General features: G+C 34.4%; 4 protein-coding genes across 6 annotated transcripts; 2 read left to right on the top strand and 2 right to left on the bottom strand.

Annotated features, from left to right (window-relative positions):
- The first annotated feature begins 1667 nt into the window (after positions 1 to 1667).
- LOC114412035 (scarecrow-like protein 21) lies at positions 1668 to 3659 on the top strand. The gene has a single exon (XM_028375799.1). It carries the CDS (start codon positions 1855 to 1857, stop codon positions 3388 to 3390), a length of 1536 nt encoding a protein of 511 aa, XP_028231600.1. The 5' UTR covers positions 1668 to 1854; the 3' UTR covers positions 3391 to 3659.
- A 929-nt stretch (positions 3660 to 4588) lies between these two features.
- On the top strand, positions 4589 to 8642 carry LOC114412033 (nucleoside diphosphate kinase 2, chloroplastic-like). The gene is made up of 7 exons (XM_028375797.1): positions 4589 to 4895; positions 4988 to 5044; positions 5206 to 5292; positions 6637 to 6717; positions 6792 to 6904; positions 7037 to 7086; positions 8380 to 8642. Exons 1-7 carry the CDS (start codon positions 4674 to 4676, stop codon positions 8445 to 8447), a joined length of 678 nt encoding a protein of 225 aa, XP_028231598.1. The 5' UTR covers positions 4589 to 4673; the 3' UTR covers positions 8448 to 8642.
- Positions 8643 to 8860: 218 nt separating this feature from the next.
- On the bottom strand, positions 8861 to 10172 carry LOC114412034. Its single transcript, XM_028375798.1, has 2 exons — positions 9763 to 10172; positions 8861 to 9585 (listed from the first exon to the last, which is right to left on the bottom strand). Exons 1-2 carry the CDS (start codon positions 9854 to 9856, stop codon positions 9158 to 9160), a joined length of 522 nt encoding a protein of 173 aa, XP_028231599.1. The 5' UTR covers positions 9857 to 10172; the 3' UTR covers positions 8861 to 9157.
- Positions 10173 to 11762: 1590 nt separating this feature from the next.
- LOC114412031 (protein ACTIVITY OF BC1 COMPLEX KINASE 8, chloroplastic-like) lies at positions 11763 to 19457 on the bottom strand. Of its 3 annotated transcripts, XR_003666572.1 has the most exons (12): positions 19179 to 19457; positions 18956 to 19084; positions 18572 to 18766; positions 17423 to 17470; positions 17218 to 17346; positions 16177 to 16301; positions 15329 to 15439; positions 14266 to 14374; positions 13926 to 14044; positions 12972 to 13125; positions 12552 to 12671; positions 12250 to 12386 (listed from the first exon to the last, which is right to left on the bottom strand). XR_003666572.1 is itself a non-coding variant. In XM_028375795.1 (11 exons), exons 1-11 carry the CDS (start codon positions 19299 to 19301, stop codon positions 12219 to 12221), a joined length of 1410 nt encoding a protein of 469 aa, XP_028231596.1. In that variant the 5' UTR covers positions 19302 to 19457; the 3' UTR covers positions 11763 to 12218. The 3 variants fall into 3 exon arrangements, 2 of the variants coding, with proteins under 2 accessions (XP_028231596.1, XP_028231597.1); XM_028375795.1 differs by lacking the exon at positions 12552 to 12671 and having other exon boundaries at positions 11763 to 12386; XM_028375796.1 differs by lacking the exon at positions 12250 to 12386 and having other exon boundaries at positions 12393 to 12671.
- Between the last annotated feature and the right edge of the window lie 876 nt (positions 19458 to 20333).

Raw genomic sequence — 20333 nt, 5'->3', positions numbered from 1 at the left:
ACTTATTTAAATTAAGTAACAATAATTAATTTCATTAAGCCATAAATGACAACTGAGTTTAAAATATGAGTTTGGACGACCTAATTCAACTTCAAAAGTTAGTTCGATGGGTGAGTGTTGTCTCTCATTTATATACTATTATTTGATTTTATTTTTTAGTCGATGTGAGACTTGAATTTTTCACAATATCCATTGTTTCACTTTCTATGCGTCGCTCAAAATTGATTGCTAGTAAGTAGTAAGGATTTTAGTGAGTTATATAAGCACAATATAATGTAGATTGTGAAAAAAGGAGGTTAGAAAACGATAAGCTTGAACCAGTGGTAGAGTTAAGGTCATCTCCAACGGGATTGTTATTGGATTCCTTCACTTAAAGATACAATTTCGTGAAGAAACTGTTTGGTGGAGATTGTCTCCATGGCGGAACGAGTTCGTTAAGAAGAAGAAACACATCTTATATAAGAAGCATGTGCTTAATAATAAAACATTATTATCCATCATCAATCACTCATATAAAAAAGAGAAAAAATAACGGGAAGAAGAATAATCAACACATCTCATCTCAGAATGGAATAAAAAAAATTAAAAACCAACAACATAGAAGGTTAACATTAATCTAGATTTACAACAACAAAAGATAATCCCATCTCAGATCTTGAATAAAAACCAACAAAACAAAATCGTCCCAAATGATCTATAATAAAAACCAACAAAACAAAACCATCTTAGGTTACAAACCAGATTCACCATATCAAGGAGTGACGATGGTGGTTGTGCGAGGAAGGGTTCGCGACAGTGGCTCAAGGCTTAATGGTGGTTGCACGAGGAAGGTGCCGAGACAATGGTTGCATGAGGGAGGGACCACAATGGTGGCTCGAGGGGGAACAGTGGTTGTGTAAGGGAAGGGTTGGGATGGTGGTGACGCGATGATCGACGATTTGTTCATGATGAAGAAAATAAGAGAAAAAGAATGAAGGAACTAAGAAGTGGGGGAGATCAAGAAAAAAAAAAGACAAGAAAGAGGGGTTGTAGTGTGTGGTGGTTCTACTGTGGTGTCTGAGGAAAGTTAAAAAAAATATAATTAGAAATAAAAATGAATTAATTATTTTAATAGATATTTGATATTTTCTTCAATTATTCATATTTATTATTTTTATACATAAAAACTCAAAAAATGAATTAAGTATTTTATTTGAACAATAGTTAAGTTATAATTAAAAAAATATAAATATATGGATTTTTTTGAAGTTTTTTTGTGATTTTTCAGTATTAAAATAAAATTGTGGATAAGTTTTTTAAATAACATGACAATGCAGCAACCATATAAAATGTTACGTAAATAAAAAAATAATTAAAATTCCATATAAAAAACTTAGATTAAAGATGTCCTAATAGTAACCGCCGCAGCCGCATCCATAGAAAATTTTCTACTCATTTGGTTCAATTTACGCTGCAGTAATTATAATAATACTAAATGTTAAAACTACCTTTTATCATGCACATATATATGGTTCTCTTAAGAAAAGGACAAAGAAAAGGACAAAATAGAAAGCCACAAAATAAACAAATATTATTTAATTACGGAATGTATTATATTGTTGCGCCAATTAGCGTAAACCTTTCGCGAAATTCCAAAGTCCTGGGAAAAACGATGCTTCGGAGATATCTAATTGAGCAATGTTTGCCTTGCTTAATTTCAACAGGACAGTATCTATTGTATCATAGATAATCACGCACCTACGAGGAAGCTAAGCTCCGTGGCTATATATACTGACATCATTTGGACGAACGTTCTTTCAGAGCGTTGTTGAATATCTTTAGAAAGAAAAAAGGTTGCAAAAATTTAACTGTTAAATGGCCCCTCCTCCTTATAGTGCCTACAACGGAGAAATCGATGGGGAAAATCTACCTCTAGCTTTTGATATCTGGGAAAATCTATGGGCCTATGGCTATTACCCTCATCAACCTATTTCGGAGATCAATAGCACTTCTACATTGGTTGATTTCCCCTTTTGCGATGGCACCATCGTCAGGGATAACAAAAGGGTAAAGAGAACCGTGTGCTTCCCTATTTATAACAGCATTAATTGCCATAGTTTCTTCAACACCAACAACAGCAGTAGTAGGAATAGCATACCAAAGCTCCACTTCAGAGATCACATACGGACTTACACTCAAAGATATCTCGCAGCTGAACCCGTAGAAGATACAAACAGTTCAGAAAGTAGTGGAGGCGAAGAAGATGGGTGTGCAGATGGAGTGAGGCTTGTTCAGCTTCTAATAGCATGTGCGGAAGCGGTGGCTTGTCGTGACAAATCACACGCTTCCATATTACTATCCGAACTTAAAGCGAATGCTTTAGTGTTCGGATCCTCATTCCAAAGAGTTGCTTCCTGTTTCGTCCAAGGCCTGATCGAGAGGCTCAATCTGATTCAGCCCATCGGGCCTGCTGGCCCCATGATGCCCTCCATGATGAACATCATGGACGTGGCCTCAGACGAAATGGAGGAAGCATTCAGGTTGGTTTATGAACTGTGTCCGCACATCCAGTTCGGACACTATTTGGCTAATTCCACAATATTGGAAGCCTTTGAGGGTGAGAGTTTTGTCCATGTCGTGGACCTAGGCATGAGCCTGGGTCTACGACACGGACACCAATGGAGAGGTCTGATCCAGAATCTTGCCGGTCGTGTAGGCGGCGAACGTGTTCGTCGCCTGCGGATCACGGGGGTGGGGCTCTGTGAGAGGCTTCAAACCATTGGAGAAGAACTCTCCGTTTATGCAAACAATTTGGGCGTCAACTTGGAGTTCTCCGTGGTGGAGAAGAATTTGGAAAATCTGAAACCAGAGGACATTAAAGTGAGGGAAGAAGAGGTTCTTGTGGTGAACAGCATTCTGCAGCTGCATTGCGTGGTGAAGGAAAGCCGCGGGGCTTTGAATTCGGTGCTGCAGATGATTCACGGGCTTGGACCCAAAGTGTTGGTGATGGTGGAGCAGGACTCGAGTCATAATGGACCCTTTTTTCTAGGGAGGTTTATGGAATCATTGCACTATTACTCTTCAATTTTTGACTCGTTGGATGTTATGCTGCCAAAGTATGACACTAAGAGGGCGAAGATGGAGCAGTTTTACTTTGCTGAGGAAATAAAGAACATTGTGAGTTGTGAGGGGCCTTTGAGGATGGAGAGACACGAGAGAGTGGACCAGTGGAGGAGGAGAATGAGCAGGGCTGGGTTTCAGGCTGCGCCTATTAAGATGGTGGCTCAGGCGAAGCAGTGGCTTCTCAAGAACAAGGTTTGTGAGGGGTATACTGTTGTGGAAGAGAAGGGGTGTTTGGTTCTTGGATGGAAATCGAGGCCTATTGTTGCAGTTTCTTGCTGGAAATGCTGACCTGAATAACCATCAATCTCCACTGTCCCTTGCAGTTTAAAGTTGGTGTCTGGGATCAGTGTCAATAAATAACAGTTTCATATATGGGAGCTGTTGTGTGCTAAAATAATCTGTTTTCATATGCGTGTTGTGAATTAATTAGGACCCAAATTGTGTTGTTCAACACACTAAAACTTTGTGTGAGAATAATGTCTTTTTCCAGTAATTCTGTGTTGTGGCTGCTCGGGGATCGAAAAGATGAAATAAATTGATAACTTGTTTGGTGTGCATTCGGGCGAAATGTGAAATTATAAGCTATTCATAGGACATAAGTTCATAGTTACTCACAGAATATTTGATGTCATAGAGGAGAAAAATGTAGGATAATTGTAAAAATATAGTGAATGTAACGTTACTCAAATTATATTCACCACCCAAGTACACAGAATATTCAATAATGGGCGTGTTTAAATTAATGGTTGGAAAAATATTCAATAATCAGTTATATTTATAGATCAGTGTTGTTATAACTAATTATATAAAATAGTTTAACCATGTTAAATGAAAAATGTATTTATATTTCTTCATTTGAATTGTTTAAAAAATAAATTTTACAACAAACTATAAAAAAAAAGATTTAAGATTATTTGCAGCGATTGATTTTATACTCAACTGTTAAAAAAATGAAAAAAAAGTTAGTTTAAAAGTAATTTAATATTTTTTAATAATTTTCAAAATTTTACTTGTGATTAAACAAAATTTAAACATTTGGCTTAATTTTCAAAATTTAACGTCTTTAATTGTTCAATTTTGGTTATCAGGTTTTCTAAATTGTGTATTTTTTGTCCATCCATTCTCAAAACATTCAATATTTTGTACAATAGAAAAAATATATATTTAATTCTTATATATTGACAATAAAAAAAAGAATACTTTAATAATTGTATTTTCTGTTTTCGACATAAATAAATAATAAAATATCTCAAGCAAGAAAAAATATGTTTAAAGTTTGAAAAATATCAATAAAAAAATATCCACATAAATAATTTGACACTTAAATTCTTTAAATCTAAAATTTGACTGTCTATTCAAACATGAGATAATAATTAAAGGTATTACCATAAAAGATCAACCAAACAAATACAGTAATAAAGTGGGAAAAACAACTTATATATATATATAAAAAAAGTATTTAAAAGTGGCTTTCTTTCCTTGCTATCCCATCCTATTAAATCCAAGGAGAGAGCGAGCGAGGAATTTTGGTTCTTCTTAGCCGTAGTTTTCTCTCACAGCCGCAGACAGAGATGGAAGCTGTGTGTGGAAGTGTTTGGGTCACATCCTCTCTTCCACGCTCACCCAAGTCCACTCTCTCTCTATTCCGCTCTACTCATCAACACCTAACAGCATTTCCTTCACAATCCCATCTTTTCTTATATCACCCTCCTCCCTATGCTAATGCTAAAACCCTCCGCGCCAGAACCTCCTCCAAACCCGCCATTTTCCTTCCCCACTTAATTGCTTCTCTGGTTTCCTCTCTCTTTCAACTATTTCAATTTTCTTAGTCTGATTTATGAGAAGCGTGGTTGTAATTGTTAATTATTCTAATTCTAATTTGCAGGAACAAGTTGACCAGACTTACATAATGGTCAAGCCCGACGGCGTGCAACGTGGCCTCGTAAGTTTCCTAATTTGTTCTTCTGGTTTTAGGAATAGAGAACAAAATAATAATTGAAGTTATAAAAGATGTTTATCTGTTTTTATTATGCTGATCTTTAGCTCATTGTTGTTTTGAATAATGGTTACTCATGGCTGGCTACCTTTGCTTGACAACTTTAGGTGGGAGAAATTATTTCTAGGTTTGAGAAGAAAGGGTTTAAGTTAACTGGCTTGAAGCTCTTCCAGTGCTCAAAGGAATTGGCTGAGGTTTGTACTCGCTGCAATACTTGCTTGTGTGTATGTATATCATGTGTTGAGTACAGTGGTTTTTCTTATTGTTGGGATTATTATGGGGTTCGGGTACGAAAGGAGGAAGAGAGAGAGAGAGATAGAAGGCTCCCAATAATATTCTATCAAATTGATATGGAGTACAATAATGATAGTGATATCATATGATACAAATTATTAACTCAATCGATAGTCCTATTCGAACCAAGAATACAATTAACCTTAATTAAATAAGGAAATATGATGAAAAGATTGATTCTTTCCTTGGTTAGAAAACTAATTAATTCCACAATATGTTCTGAAGATCTTCTAAGATGTTCAAGATGCACAGAGGATACAATGGTAGCACTCCCTCTATAAACTTTAGCTTGTTACAAATTAACATAAAAATAACTGTAAGTGCAGTAGTGCACACAATGGGAGATGTGCTCTTGTAAAGGTGCATACCAGGAGAGGCACCTTCATTAGGGCACACAATGGGAGAGGAGCCAAACCATATTTTCTTTAGAGCTAATTTGCAAAAGGACAGGTTGGAACAGAGCCAACATGTTGTTAGACAGGTTCGAACAATGCCAATCTGTGGTAAGAGCAGGGCTGGAACAGAATTCTACAGTTCGAAATGTAGCTGGAACAGAGTGATAAAAGTGAGAAGAAAAACAATATATGGGTTTTGTGGGGTTGAATAACTATTTAATGAGCCTCATAAACTTGAGACATGAAAGTCTCTTCAAGGTGGATACCATGACCTGATTATGGGTTTTAGGTAGGGAAGGAGGAAAATAGAGAAAGGAGCCTCCTAATAATAATCTATTAAATTAATAGGATATATAATGATATCAATACAAAATATTAACTCAGTGGACTATTTATATTAATGATACGATAAAGAGGATTATTTTCCCCCAAGTAAACAAGGAAAAACAATGAGAATATACAATATGTTAAAAAGATCTTTTAAGGCATTTCAAGATACACAGAAGGTATTATGATATATTCTAACTATTATATCATCTGAAAGGTATGTTAGAATCATTTTGTGTATACGATTTCAATCGAACATTAAAAAAATAACTTGTCTAATAATTGTTAACATATGCTATTTGATTTGATTGTAGTTGCATGAAGTGCAACAATATGGAATGCTTGAATAACTGATTCCAACCATCCAATTACAAAATCTCTTGTATCCTTGTTTAAATGATTGATTACTGAACCATATAATGTGGACTTACATCTTGTGTTTGCAGTAATGTTGATTCTTTTGTGTTTTTTTAATGTGCTTATTATAATTATTAGGCTTATTGTGACTGTTTATGGTTCCAGGAGCATTACAAGGACCTAAAACAAAAGTCATTCTTCCCCAAGCTGATTGACTATATTACTTCAGGTCCTGTTGTGTGTATGGTATAACTCGCTCCAATAGAATTCCAATTTCACCTGCATTTTTGCAATGTTTAATATGATGCTATGTTTGCCAGGCTTGGGAGGGTGTTGGGGTAGTCGCATCGGCCCGTAAGCTTATAGGGGCTACAGATCCTCTTCAAGCTGAACCAGGCACAATAAGAGGAGACCTTGCTGTTCAGACAGGAAGGTAACAACTTTTTTAATCTTTTGCAGCTGACTTTCACTTTTGAGTGCCTTCACTCAGTCAATAATCAAGATAGGCTTCATAGCATATGTATCAAGATTTAGGATTGACATGATTTTATGTTGAACTTGCCAGGAATGTTGTTCATGGCAGTGACAGTCCTGAGAATGGCAAGCGTGAAATAGGTAAGGCCTCTTATGCTATCCAGTTTAACCCAAATACATGCAACAAACATAGATGTGAATTGTGAAAGAGAACAGAAAAGTTAGCCATTGATTTAAACATTAGAAGGGTGCAGAACTGCAGAAGTATTATGGATAAACAATAAAGCTTGAATTTTAAATTTTATTCACCAGCTATGGTTTCTGTCATGCATTGCTTGGGTGACAAGTTTGAATTTCCAAGAAAAATTTATGGAATAGACCCACCTTAGGACCTGAACTTTGCAAATATAAAATTATGTTTTACTGCAGTGTTTAATGCTGGTGAAAGGACTACATTATGGGTACATATGGTGAAAAAAAGTAGAGTGTTTTATGACAATGAGCAATACCTTTTAGAGTAGTGATTGTAGGAGTGTTTTTGTTGTATTATGGTAAACTTGAGATTTTTGGAAAGTCATAAAACTCAAGTAAACTCAAACCATAAGGGTCACTTGCAAACTCTTTAAAATTAATCGTTTAGAAAACATATCTTAGTATCCAAACATAAGTTTACCATATCCTTACTAATATCCAAAATTACAACTTCATAATAAAGCAGTTTAAAGTATTAAAATATGTCTCCTAAAAAAAGTATTAAAATATGAACATAATTCAATAATTGACCTGACATGATAAAAATAACAGTGGAAACTTCAAACTAGCATTATAATTCCAATATATATTGCTAAACATTGAGCTGAGTATACAAGAATATGGTCCAAAACTGTACATTTTGAGGCTGAAACCATGGATAAATCTGAGTATGTAACTTCAATGAGTGTTTGCGATTTAACTCATTTGTGTCATGTAAACTGGCAACTGTTTGAGAGTTTGCTCAAGAACCAAGATACATATCCAATCAAGATACAGGCAATTGTAATATATATTGAATACATCATATGGTCAAGATCTATGCAATAATCCAACCCATTAATCTGAACTTCTACCATCAAGTTTGCCAGTAACTCAATTGCTGCCTTAGACTATTAGCTTACCATCTACATTGTTAATGATGTAATCATATCTAAAATTATATTCTTAATCTTTTGAAAATGTCTTGCAAACCAAATAATCTGGTGTGCTAAAAATAGTAAATGGTTACTTTTCTTGCTTTATTTTGTTGATTCCTCCCACTTCATTAATTCTTGGTGTAGTTTTGGGTAGATACAATTGAATTGGGCACAATTTTTAGTAGTTAGGGGAATTTGGGCTGCAATGTAAATGTTACCCATAATAATGTGATTCTTGATTAACTGTTATTTCCATGCATGGCAGCTCTATGGTTCAAGGAAGGCGAAGTATGCGAATGGACCCCAGTCCAAGCACCATGGCTGAGAGAATAATAAACCACAGATGCCCAATTACAATGATTCTTGCTGTTTCTAGGTTCAATAACCTGATCAATTGTTTTCAGTGGCAAATGTAGCACTTCATTAAACCTTCGAGTTTAAACAGTTACTCAAATTTTGTAAAATTTTGCATTTTGACTATTCTTCAAGCCTATTCCTGGCATTCCATTTCCTTTTTCTATCATATCAGATTTGAATGGGTCATGCCGTGCTACCTGAATACTAAAGTGCCACTGCAACAGGCACCAGCAACCAAGAGTTGTAATTAAAGAAAATTAGAATATGCATAATGCACATGCACTGAAAATTTACTCATGAAAATACAGCTGAGTCGATCCGGTTAACCAGATTGATGAGCAAAACAGGAAAAGAGGTTTTTTTTTTCAGTTGGGAAAAGTTTAGACAAGTTAAGTTCCGAGAATTCATTGGAATAGGCTTATTGGTTCAATGAATGCTTACAAAAATACTTAGTGATTACTCATCAACAAAATCACTCTAACTTTGCAACTTCATCTAATTTATTCACTGGAAACACACTCTTAATTTACCAAACTTTGGTATAAAAACCAGTGTATCTAATATAACAATACATGGTCCACACTCAAGTGTAACCAGAGTGAGATACAGTACAACACAACAGAAAAATATTTAGCATGGCATTTAACTGATAGAAGCAGTAGGAGTAATAAATATTTGTATAACCTTTAATCCGACATTTCACAATATTGCAAAATTTGAACACCTTCCACTTCACTTCTGCAATCAGATTCAACACAAATTGATGAGATAGATTCAGAACTTCCATTCCGCATTGACGTTGTTGCCTCTTCGGAAGAAGACACACCGGCCTGTCCGGTATCCTTAACTTTGAAGAAATGAAGAATGGAAACGTTGCTCTGCTTTAGCTGTTCCGAGCTCCCACTAGAAACGTGATCAGTAACCCTAGGTGAAGAGTTATCGTTATCAGACTCCGTGTCCATCATCGTTGTCTCGGAACAAGAAGTGCTTGTTGCAGGATTAAAATCTGGCTTGAGATTTGCTTCTTCCGCAGAAGGTGAATTAACTGAAGAATCATTTGTAACCTCACTCGTATCGCGTCGCGCACCAAGCATTAGCTTCATGAGAGTAGCCTCTGAATCGAAATGAAGCCAACTTAATCAGAATTCTATCAACTCAATATACATACAGAAACACTTTGCTCCACAAAAAACAGGTAATTTTCATACTGGATCTGAACTTGCAGAAATTAAACATTGAAGTATTTTTTTTTTCAATTAAGATAATTAACAAATGAACAGAGAGAGAGTACCGTAGAAGGAGAAAGTGTCGTCTTTGAGAATCTTGGACGGAGAACCGTCTAAGGTGTCGAGCGACGAAGTGGATGCTCTGATTCTGCCGAACATTTTTCGGTGCTGCAACTCGCTTCGGGTCGGGTCGGGTCGGTCCGGGTCGGATAATCTGCATAGATGAGAGAAATGAATAAATAGAGAAGGAAGCAGAATTTGTTGGCGCCCTTTCGGGATTGAATTACAGAGTTAAAGCGGGAATCGTACTCCGCACACTTTTTCCATTGACTTTTGGTTTTTCCTTTTTGAGAATTTTATTTTTGTTTTAGAAAAAATAAAACTGTCACTGACACAAAACCAGTTAGCAGCTTTTTATTTGGGCTGGGTCCTAACCCATGTTACCCGATTGCTATTTGATTCTGTTAATTTCTAATTACACCATCCCTTGTTTGTTTTTTTAATGATTATTCCTAAAATTACCTCTATTTAAACATGATGCGTATGTTGTCGTTTCTTTCAAAATTATATTATTTGAGAATGTGTTAAACTCTCCCTGAAATTTAAGGGGTGCTCTCTGTTATAAAAATAGAAAATGAAAACAAAAAATGATTTCGTTCTCTCTTATATAGGCTTTTAAATTCAGGAAACAGAAAAAGTAATGTGATATTTTTGCAAGTCCCTAATTCCACAAGTATTTTATAAAGAAATATTATTTATGTAATAACTTGTGCAACACAATTTTAATAGAAAGAGATAAAAGAGAGAGAGAAATATAAGATCTAAATATCTAGTCAGTGATATGATAGAGAGAGAAAAAAGTGGTGTTATATAAATTATTGTAAAAATTGTTGTACTACTCTTTTGTAAATCGTTTATGAATTATATTTTCAAAAGAATATTGAATACATTTTGAGATTAAAGTTCTAAAAGGATTTTAAAACACTTTTCTGAAATTAAAAAATCTTTTCCAAAGTTAAACAGGTATACTTCAGCATAACATATTAGATGGTGCAAATGCAAAAAGATAATTCCCTGACAGACAATACTGCATGTCATGTTTCTGTTCCCGGCCGACCTACACAAGTGTGGTTCAATACTTCAATTTATCATGTCCTTAAAAATGCGGCGAAATGAAAATTAAATAACCCCCAGCTGAGTACTGTGATGGAAATCGGATATATTTTTGTAAAACATTTTTTTTAAATTAAACTCATTGCATACGTCAGGCTGAAATTGGATTGGTGCTGAGGGACTCATTTACTCAAAATCACTAGTGGCACATGAAAAACTAGAAGCAACTCTATGGTGCTTTTCTCTTAACGTGGAAAATCTGAATTCTTGATTTTGACAAACGTGAAGTCGAACTAAACATAGTTTTTACAGGGATTACTTGACATATAAGTAGAGACAGACTTGACTGCAGCCCTGAAAATTCAAAGCTCGTCATTACTCTATCACTCTATGAATAAGCAGAGGAGGGGTCTGCTAAATCTCCAGTTCAAAATGTTGTCATATACTACTATTACTATGCTTCGTATGAAACAGGTATCTGCACAAGCTCTGTAAAAAATTCATCAAGTGAATCACACTGAATAGTAAGTCTGTTAGGCCATTTTTAAGGCTGTTTGTGTTTGTTTGTGAAGATGGAAATAATATTGGAGAGAAATTATGTACTTTTTTTTTATGGGATTCACCCTTTTTACACTCTAATTCAATTTTTTTTTATTTTCATTCTCTTTATTTCTATCATCTAAACCAAACACACCCTAATTATTTTTCTTAAATTGTTAAGCAACATTAAAAAAACTTTTTTATTTAGAACTAGAGGAGCTGAAAGAGCAGTTAAATTTAAGCATACGGTTGCTTGTGTAGGTAACTCTTAAACTTTAAGAAAAGGGTGGGCTATCTAAAAATTGTATCGAGTTGCACGGCTATTGATCTAGTATCAAATACACATAGACTGCATCCTGTTTTTTTTAGAAGTCTGCATACTGTTGTTAAACATTCTTCACAAAATTTCAAATAATGGGCTAATGGCAATGCAATTACTCTTGTCTGTGAAATGTGTACAACCCCGAAACATTCTAAAATTCAAAAAAAAATAAAAAAATACTTGCTGAGGCACCACCAAATCTTATTGTGATCGCAATCAATGCCGAACTTATATACCGTATTTAAGAGATAATGTGAATTTACCTTTCCTAAACGTCACACAAGAAGTTACCAGTGAATCAGAATCAACAAACTAGATTGATCCAGACCTGCCTATTTAGTGTCTCCAAAAAAATATTTTACTCAACATTTTGCTGCCTCTGGGCTTAACATCCTTACCTGTGAAAACATCAAGTGACATCATAACTAGATGTAGTTGGTTTAGTAGGATGGAGAGATATCTTCATATGAAATAGACACATCAGAAGCAACCAACGAATGATAATACTAGAAATCATGTAAGGCATGCCATTCAGAAATGCCTGTCTTAAGCAAGAGTCACAGTGCCACGTTTTAATCTGCCAGCTCGGGACAAAGCTTCTTCTGCGAAGGGTCTCCACTGTTCTGCACAAGAGTAATTGATTCCAAGTCCAATGCTAAGTCCCCTCAGTAGATGCACTGTCCGAAGTACAGAAAACAGTTCTTCTGGAAAAGACTATCATAAACAGGCACAGAAAGAATTTAAAATTTAGTGAGTAAAAAGTAGCAGCATAAATTAACAAGTTATTGCCTTCTTATTCCATCACTATAAATACCATTAACTAGCACGCATCAATAGTTACTGCATTATTTAATAATTTGATTCAGAGTGCCAACATACTTTCTTCTACCGAGTCGTCATAAAAAGGTTTGCCACCACCAACCTTGGACATAAAAGAGACTAGACTTTTTTATTTCTTTCACATTTTAGTTACTGTAGCATTCAGAAGCACCAGACTATCTGTACACAGATTCACCAAAACAATCAAAATATGATATTAAACTGTTGGGACATTTCTCAAAGGTTATGATGAGGGGAGTTAAAAACTTAGATTTGTTTCAGTATAGTTGGGCTTCTTCCCTTCGTATTCAACCCGCCCTCCACCCCTCTCTTTTTTCTCACCTTAACCTCTGGTTTTTTACTTTCAATGTGCAACAGAATAACAAGACAAAATTTATACACTGATCTGTCCCCTACTCCCCTGTAACTGTGTTCTCCAAGAGCAATTAGGAAATGGAAAGTTGGATTCTATTAACATACCTGAACAGCAACTTTTTTAATTGAAGATTCCTCTGAGAAAGGTTGCAGCATTACCACTCCTGGAGGCAATTTTGTATCAAACATTGTCTGTGCTAGTTTAAACAATTCTTGTAGCTCATTTTCACATTTGCTAAAGGTTTCTATACCAAGCTCCCTATAAAACAAAAGTAAGCAGTTAGATAATTTGATTTGAACATACCCACAAACTGTGTCATTTTCAATTCAAAATTATGAAGTTGAAAGTCAACCATCCTCCAAGGAAGTTCATATTTGATATTTCACATAATCCATATTTTAGGCTTTTAGCAGTAAACCATTCTGGTGAAACACTTTAACATCTATAGTGACAGATAAAATAAGGAAAAAATCGACTTTAGGAAAGGATACCAAGGTATATGGGCATTAGATTTTGTGATTAATGTTTACTATGTTTCATATACATTCATGGTTTGAGGCTTCAATTTTAGTCCACACAAATTGAGATTCAAGTCACAGTTTCTTGGATTTGGCTCCACAAAGTGAGAAATTATGGGAGCATCCACGCTTGACTTGAAGTGGGTTAAGTTTGTGAGATATTTTAATCTAAATTAAGGGTAAATACATTCTTACTTTCTCACTTTAGAAGAGCCAAATCCAGTTTCTTTTGTCTTGGTATAATGAGGGCAATTTAGAAAGCCATCAAATCTTTTGTTAACAATGAAGAAATAAGTAATATAGATTTTTCATTTTTTTCCAATATTCCCTTAATTCTTTCTCTCTCTTTAACTCTGAAATTTATTTGTAACCAAAGTCATATTATATTCTACATCAATTAATCCTTGCTTTCATTATCTATTCCCAGAAGCACTGCTAGTTCAGCTTGTAACTGTATTGGCAAAGATATTTATTTCTTTTCTTATTTTCAACAAACAAGATAGCATTATATAGATAAGACTTAAATGCATGTTTCAGAACCTATAGCTCTCTGAAGCTCTTAATGGGTCACCGTTAGCAATTGCAAGAACTAGATTAGCATAGGCAAGCCTCAACTGATCTGGGAGATCCTTCACCTGTCCATAGTCTAGCAAGGCAACCTGAATTGAGGGAAGTTACTACATTAGGATGGTGAGTTTAAAAAATAAAAAATTAGACACTGTTGTCTAAAACTAATTCTCAATATTCTACCCACTATCACAGTCATTTCCATATAATTCCTCTTGATTAAAACATCTCTACAATTAACTGTACGATACTAACCTGGAGATGAAATAACAGTTAGAGAGATATTAGAAAACAAATATAGCTGATGACTTGCCTCTGATCCTTTACAAATCAGGATATTTCCTGGATGAGGATCTGCATGGAAGAATCCACTTTTCAAAATCATTTGACCATATGCTAGAGTCAAGCTTTGAAGAATTTTCCTGCACTTTTACAAGTTAATAGTGTAATACACCTAAAAATACATATGAAAAATCATCTATATTATAAATCTTCAGGGAAAAAGTTGGTGTTATTGTTATTAAAACTTCCATCTCCCCTTTGTTATCTGATTCTGACGTTTGTGTACATTGCCTAAAACAATTAGGATTTAGGACAGCAACCAAATATGTTCAAAGTTGAATGAGTGCCAAGATTTATCAAATCTGGTTAAGTATAACAATTTTCTTGTTTATTTTTTGCGCCAAATGTATGGCTTACATATTTTAAAAGTATTGTATATACATTTGATCGTGGAACAAAAAATCATTGTAGGAATTCAATGTTAGATGGTTCCTAATTTTATTGTATTCCCTTTTTCAATAGTAAAAGTTTAAAGATAATTATCATCCATATAAAATTGAAATGTTTTTAAGTAAAAAAATAAGTGCAAGCAGACACATTCATTAGTTTTATTCAGGGTATGTTTCTAAAAGAAAATGATTTGATTATTTGTTAAAGAGGTTTTGGCAGAAAACATGCAAATTCTACTTTGGTGCATTTAGTTGAAGCTGAATGCTCACATCTTTAAGGCCTTGTTGATCTCTTCAACTCATTATGGGATAGGATTAGGTTTATGACATAACATTCTTCTCATGGTTTATTCGAGTAGTGACCATTTTACATTATGACTAAACCTTGGTGCATTTTGTTCTTGTTTATGATGTCCTTTTCTTTTGGAGGACATCCTAGCCCCCTAGTTTTACTTTCCTTCTCAAACTTATTTTTCTATGTAAAAGACACCTGCGGGTGAATGAATAAGTTTATCTTGATGATTTAAAAAAGATGAGAGCTAAAAGAAAATGTCATAAGTCAGAATTTAGGTCATGTAAGTTATTAACTAAAACAAAAGTGTGGTGTAAAAGACTACTTTTAGGATATATAGCTCAGGAGCTTACTGTTTAGCTGCTGCTGCAACCTTGCCATGAGGATTTATGCCCCTCTTTGCTATTTCATCACCAAGGCTCATTATAGGAATCCCATCAATATATTCCATAACTAGGACCCTTCTGTACAATCCAAGAAGCACATCATTACTTAAAAAAACTTATCACAAGATTCACAACTAAAATATGTGAGTAAAAATCTAACCAAGAATATATTTGCTAACATACACCCACTTGTTGTTTAGAAGGAGCATGTTAGCAAGCCAAGTGTTGTACTTTTCTTGTCTATTTGATTAAGTCATCATGATCGAACATGTAAAATAGGAAAAATATTTTTCCATGGTGGATATTTTTTTTTATTGTTTTCACAGTTTAACCTTGTTTTTATCAATAAAGGGTCTTTTCATAACATATAATGGTTGCTATGGAAAGCTGAAAAGTTAATGATGACATGCTTGAGGCACAACATAGAATTATAGATACTGATTGCCACATAACTTAACAGTGCCCTACCATTCTAATTTTTCTATTATTTTTACTTTTAATATTGTTGAAACTCCAAAAAAACAAAATATTACCTAAATTATTCAATTAGCAAAACTAGTTTGCTAAAAAAACTCACGATAACATACAGAAATTAGTAAAGCTAGCGCCAGGCATTAACATGTAATTTTGGACTTTGGAGACAAAAACTATACTTAAGAAAATATCAATCATTTCTAAAACAGCCGTACGCACTAAGTCCAACAAATTAATAGCTAGCACTACCCTCTGAAAATAATATACTGAGTTAAGCATTATTGTCTATTACTAATGCTATCTTGTCAAGATTATGTAAGATGCTAAACTGCATCATATACCTAGTAACCATATTTCGTATTACTCGCGGCACCAAAACAGGAGTCTTTTTGTTACTTTCATACAAGAACTTTCTAATCCTTTCCATCGCATTAGCCTCCCTCGTGAAGTCAAATTCATATCCAATCTAAAATGTCACAAATCATCAAGTAGATGTTCAGAACTTGTCATGATAAATTGCAGGAAGAACCTCAATATTAGCATGACTATGAAGCTATATAACCATGGAAAAGAAACTAAATAATTTATATAAATTCCTAAGACAATCAAAATCAACAGAAGGTAGAAGGCGGTAAACCAGTGGTGTTTTCTCAAGCATCAAAACTATGTTTATAAATAAAGCACTTTTAGTCCAGTATTCTGTACATAATTCACATGCCAATAAAAGATGCTTGTTCAGATTCCTTTACGGAAGTAATAACTTGCTTTTAAACAAAATATATGTAGCAAAAACAAAGGAAAGCATGCTAAAGTGTAAATTCCTATTTTCCTCCCAAAACCTCCTTAGTAACACAATATAGAAAAGAAAAATCAGTGATATAGTCAATTATTAAATGAACATTCACTCTAGCAGTACAATAGTCGCATTCACAAAGACTAAGTCTAAGATTTAATATCAAAATACTCCAACATACCTCTGTAAGAGTGATGACATCTTTCCCTTGGACAAAAAAATCATTTAATGTTACTCATTCAAAAGCACAAAACAATTAGGTAAAAAGGTCAGATATGTTTGGAACTTCCTTACCACTTGATTGTATAATATTCTTTTTAACTCATTGCATGTTTCTAGTATGAATTGCATCCAAATTCTAAAACCAATCTGTCATACATTTCACTCATAATGAAGGCACACAGTACATTTTATTCTTTATATGAACTTCTACATTAATCTATAATTGAAAAACAAATTCAGCAATGTGTTTCTTCTTTGATTAGGATGCTACTAATAAACAAACCCATTTAAAACGGAAAGAAAACAGGTGGGAATCAAATAATTCACATAGATTAAAGAAGAAATCTAGCAAAGAAATTAAGTCCACCTGTTTTTCCATTTCCTTAGTCACTGAATATAGATCAAATTTGATATCTGTTTTTTGCATGTACAATGCAAACACTTGCAAGTTATGGATATCCGTCATCATCAGATCCTGAATTCCAGGATGTTGAACCTATTATATGCAAAAGAAATCAGAATCAGAGGTTTACTGGCATCTCAAATCCATTGGGCTTATTAGGTTCATTTACCTTGACAACAACATCACCTGTATCACCTTTCAGTCTTGCTCTATGAACCTAATATTCACACAAGACATATATTTCAGTTACAAGGTACTAAATCCTAATATAGAGTTGAAGACTGTTGCAAAATATAATTCTTTTAGTGACTAATCACCCTTCAGAGGGCTTTTATGAGATATGGACATGAATATGAACCCCAAGAAGCAAAGCAAATAGATTTAGATTTTGCAATATAAAAAATACAATGCTACATACCCAAAAAGGTTTTGATACTTCAAAATTATTCTGCCACCCAAAAGGGAATTTTTACAAACTGTTCTTTTATCTATAAGATTCCATGTTTCAATAAAACAAAAAATGAAAAATTATTCCATTTTATTTCCAAAAAAGCATTAATTTTATAAGATTGAATTGAATAAAAAAAATCCAATCATTATTTCATAGCGAAGAGCCTCTGGGCAATGGGGTACGAAGTTTTTTTATTTGATATTATTGCTGTTCCACCTTGCCACCATGCCAGCCCTATGGCTGATCCACCAGAGTATTACGAAGAGCACTAGGTAAACCCAGTATCCCCTCAACCAATCAATTATCACCCAAGACAAGAAACCCACTACATAGCAAAGGAACCCCATCTAAAATATTCTCCTATAACAGAATGGACGTGCATTATCTTCCGATACTGTAACAGAAAATCTCACTCAAATAATTGCATAGCAATGGCATGGGCCAGTACATGCTGCATACCCCTTCCCAAAGGTATCACCTGTCCCCGAAATCTTTGCCTCTTATAAATAGCAGTGAGCTTACTTATTTTTCAGGTATGTCTCTCCTTTTAGCTGAAACAGTAAACAGTATAACCTCATTTGATAAACACTAACTAAGGTGTTGGAGACACTTGGAGTAGCCTTACGAGTTACAATTAACCCTAACCACCGTAGCAGCAGTAGCTGATCCCCCCCTCCCCTCCAAGGCTCCAGGCAGCAACAGGAACTTAAATTGTTATCCATAACTAGTGTTGTAATTAATCAGTGCAAGCATGCATAAACACTTGATGTTGAAGAAAGAAGAATACTAGTGCAATTCAAATGACAACCATTACTGAGGGGCAGGGCAGTGACAAATAAGATAGCAGGTGAGAAGTTTGACATGGACCTGAGCAATTGAAGCAGAACCAAGGGGTTCGACATCGAACCTTTCAAAAACATCATCAATACCCTGTCCCAGCTCATTCTCCAGCACTAGTTTCACCACATCAAAAGGGGTTGGAGGAGCCCTATCACATAGCGTAACAAGCCTTTTCACCCAGGCAGCCGGGGCCAAATCGGGCTTCCCAATAATTTGAGCAATCTGTACCACATTTAGTATCATATCAATTCCATAGGATGAGCAAAACAAACAATCATAAGGAAATGCAAAAAAACAAAATTCCAGGGTATTGATGGTCAATGGCTCCTAATCGAGGAAAGAAAACAATTAAGGAGAGAAATAAATAAAATTGAAAAAACGAGGAATGGAAAAACAAAAATGTTGGAAGACCTTGAGGAAGAAACCTCCAAGGTCGTAGCACATGGCGAAAATCTTATCGGCGGCAAGCTCGTGCTGCTTCTCCCACATTGCTTCCTGCTTCTGCGCATCTTTGACGAAATTCACTCTCACTTGAAACACCTGAACAATAATGAATAAAGTAATTGAAGAGAAAACATGTATGAAATAAATGAATACAACAATAGTGTTGAGAGAAAGAGAGAGAGTGAGAGACCTTGTAACCGGTGTAAATGTCAATGGCTCGAACCCAGAATTGGAAGGAGCGTTGCCAAGGGCGGAACTGATAAGTGAGCTTATCTTTTATACCGTTGATATCGACAGCAAAAGGAGGCAACATCGTATGCTCACACGAATACGATGTATTGTGTGCTATTGCTGCTACGTTTTTAACTCGGTGTCAAGTTTGTGGCTCATAAATGATAAACCAGCAAATGGAATGGATACAACTCTCTTTCTATCTGTCACTTGTACTACCTTGCTTGCAATCCTGCTATTTGTGATACTGAAAAAAAGTGGAAATGTCCTTGGAAACATTACTATCCGCTGGATAATTTGGTCCCATCTCACCTCTTTTTTCGAACAAACACGTTCTTCACATTCAATTAATTAGTATTTAACACGTTTGAATTTAAATTTATTTTGTAAATAAAATAGTTAAAAACTCTTTGAAGTATTTTTAAAACTGGGTTTAAAACATTTTAACATAAAGTCAAGATTTTTTTTTAATTATTATGTGTTAATTTGTATTTATTTCTTTATTTTTACGTTTGTAAATAATTTTCATTTAAGTTTTATATGTAGACAATTTAATATTTACATGACAAATAAGTACAGTGAGTATAAAAAGGGTAGAAATGTCATTTAAATTTGTTTAATTGTGTGAATTAGTAGGTTCATCAAGTTATTTTGATTTGATGAACACTCTGAATATATACACGAAGTATTTTACTAAGAATTATCTCTAAAGTAACTTGATCTCTTCTAAATGTAAATGCCCCCATCTTTATTTCTTCTAAATTTCTTCGTTTGTTTAGAATATACAAATACCACATTACCATCTAATCAATTAAGATCAAAATAATAATATGGAATTTAAATGATAGCTTTCTATTTTATGAACCTTAATAATATTATTTTTGAGAGTAGTGATATATCTTACAAATATCCTAATACTTTATGTAAAAGTATAAAATAAAAAAGTAAACACATTATTATTATTAATGTTTTGAAATAGAAAACGGGTTTAGGTCACATAACAAGGATGGTATGCGACATTCAGTGTCATTCTGTCCTTGTGTGCGTTGTGACTGGTGAGAGATAGAGATCATAGTCTAAGCCCCATGGTCGCACGAATATAGGCACAGCCATG

The sequence above is a fragment of the Glycine soja genome, chromosome 5, assembly GCF_004193775.1.
Source record: "Glycine soja cultivar W05 chromosome 5, ASM419377v2, whole genome shotgun sequence".
Lineage (NCBI taxonomy): Eukaryota > Viridiplantae > Streptophyta > Magnoliopsida > Fabales > Fabaceae > Glycine > Glycine soja.
The sequence above is the reverse complement of the archived record's forward strand: the minus strand, read 5'-3'. Positions and strand labels throughout refer to the sequence as shown.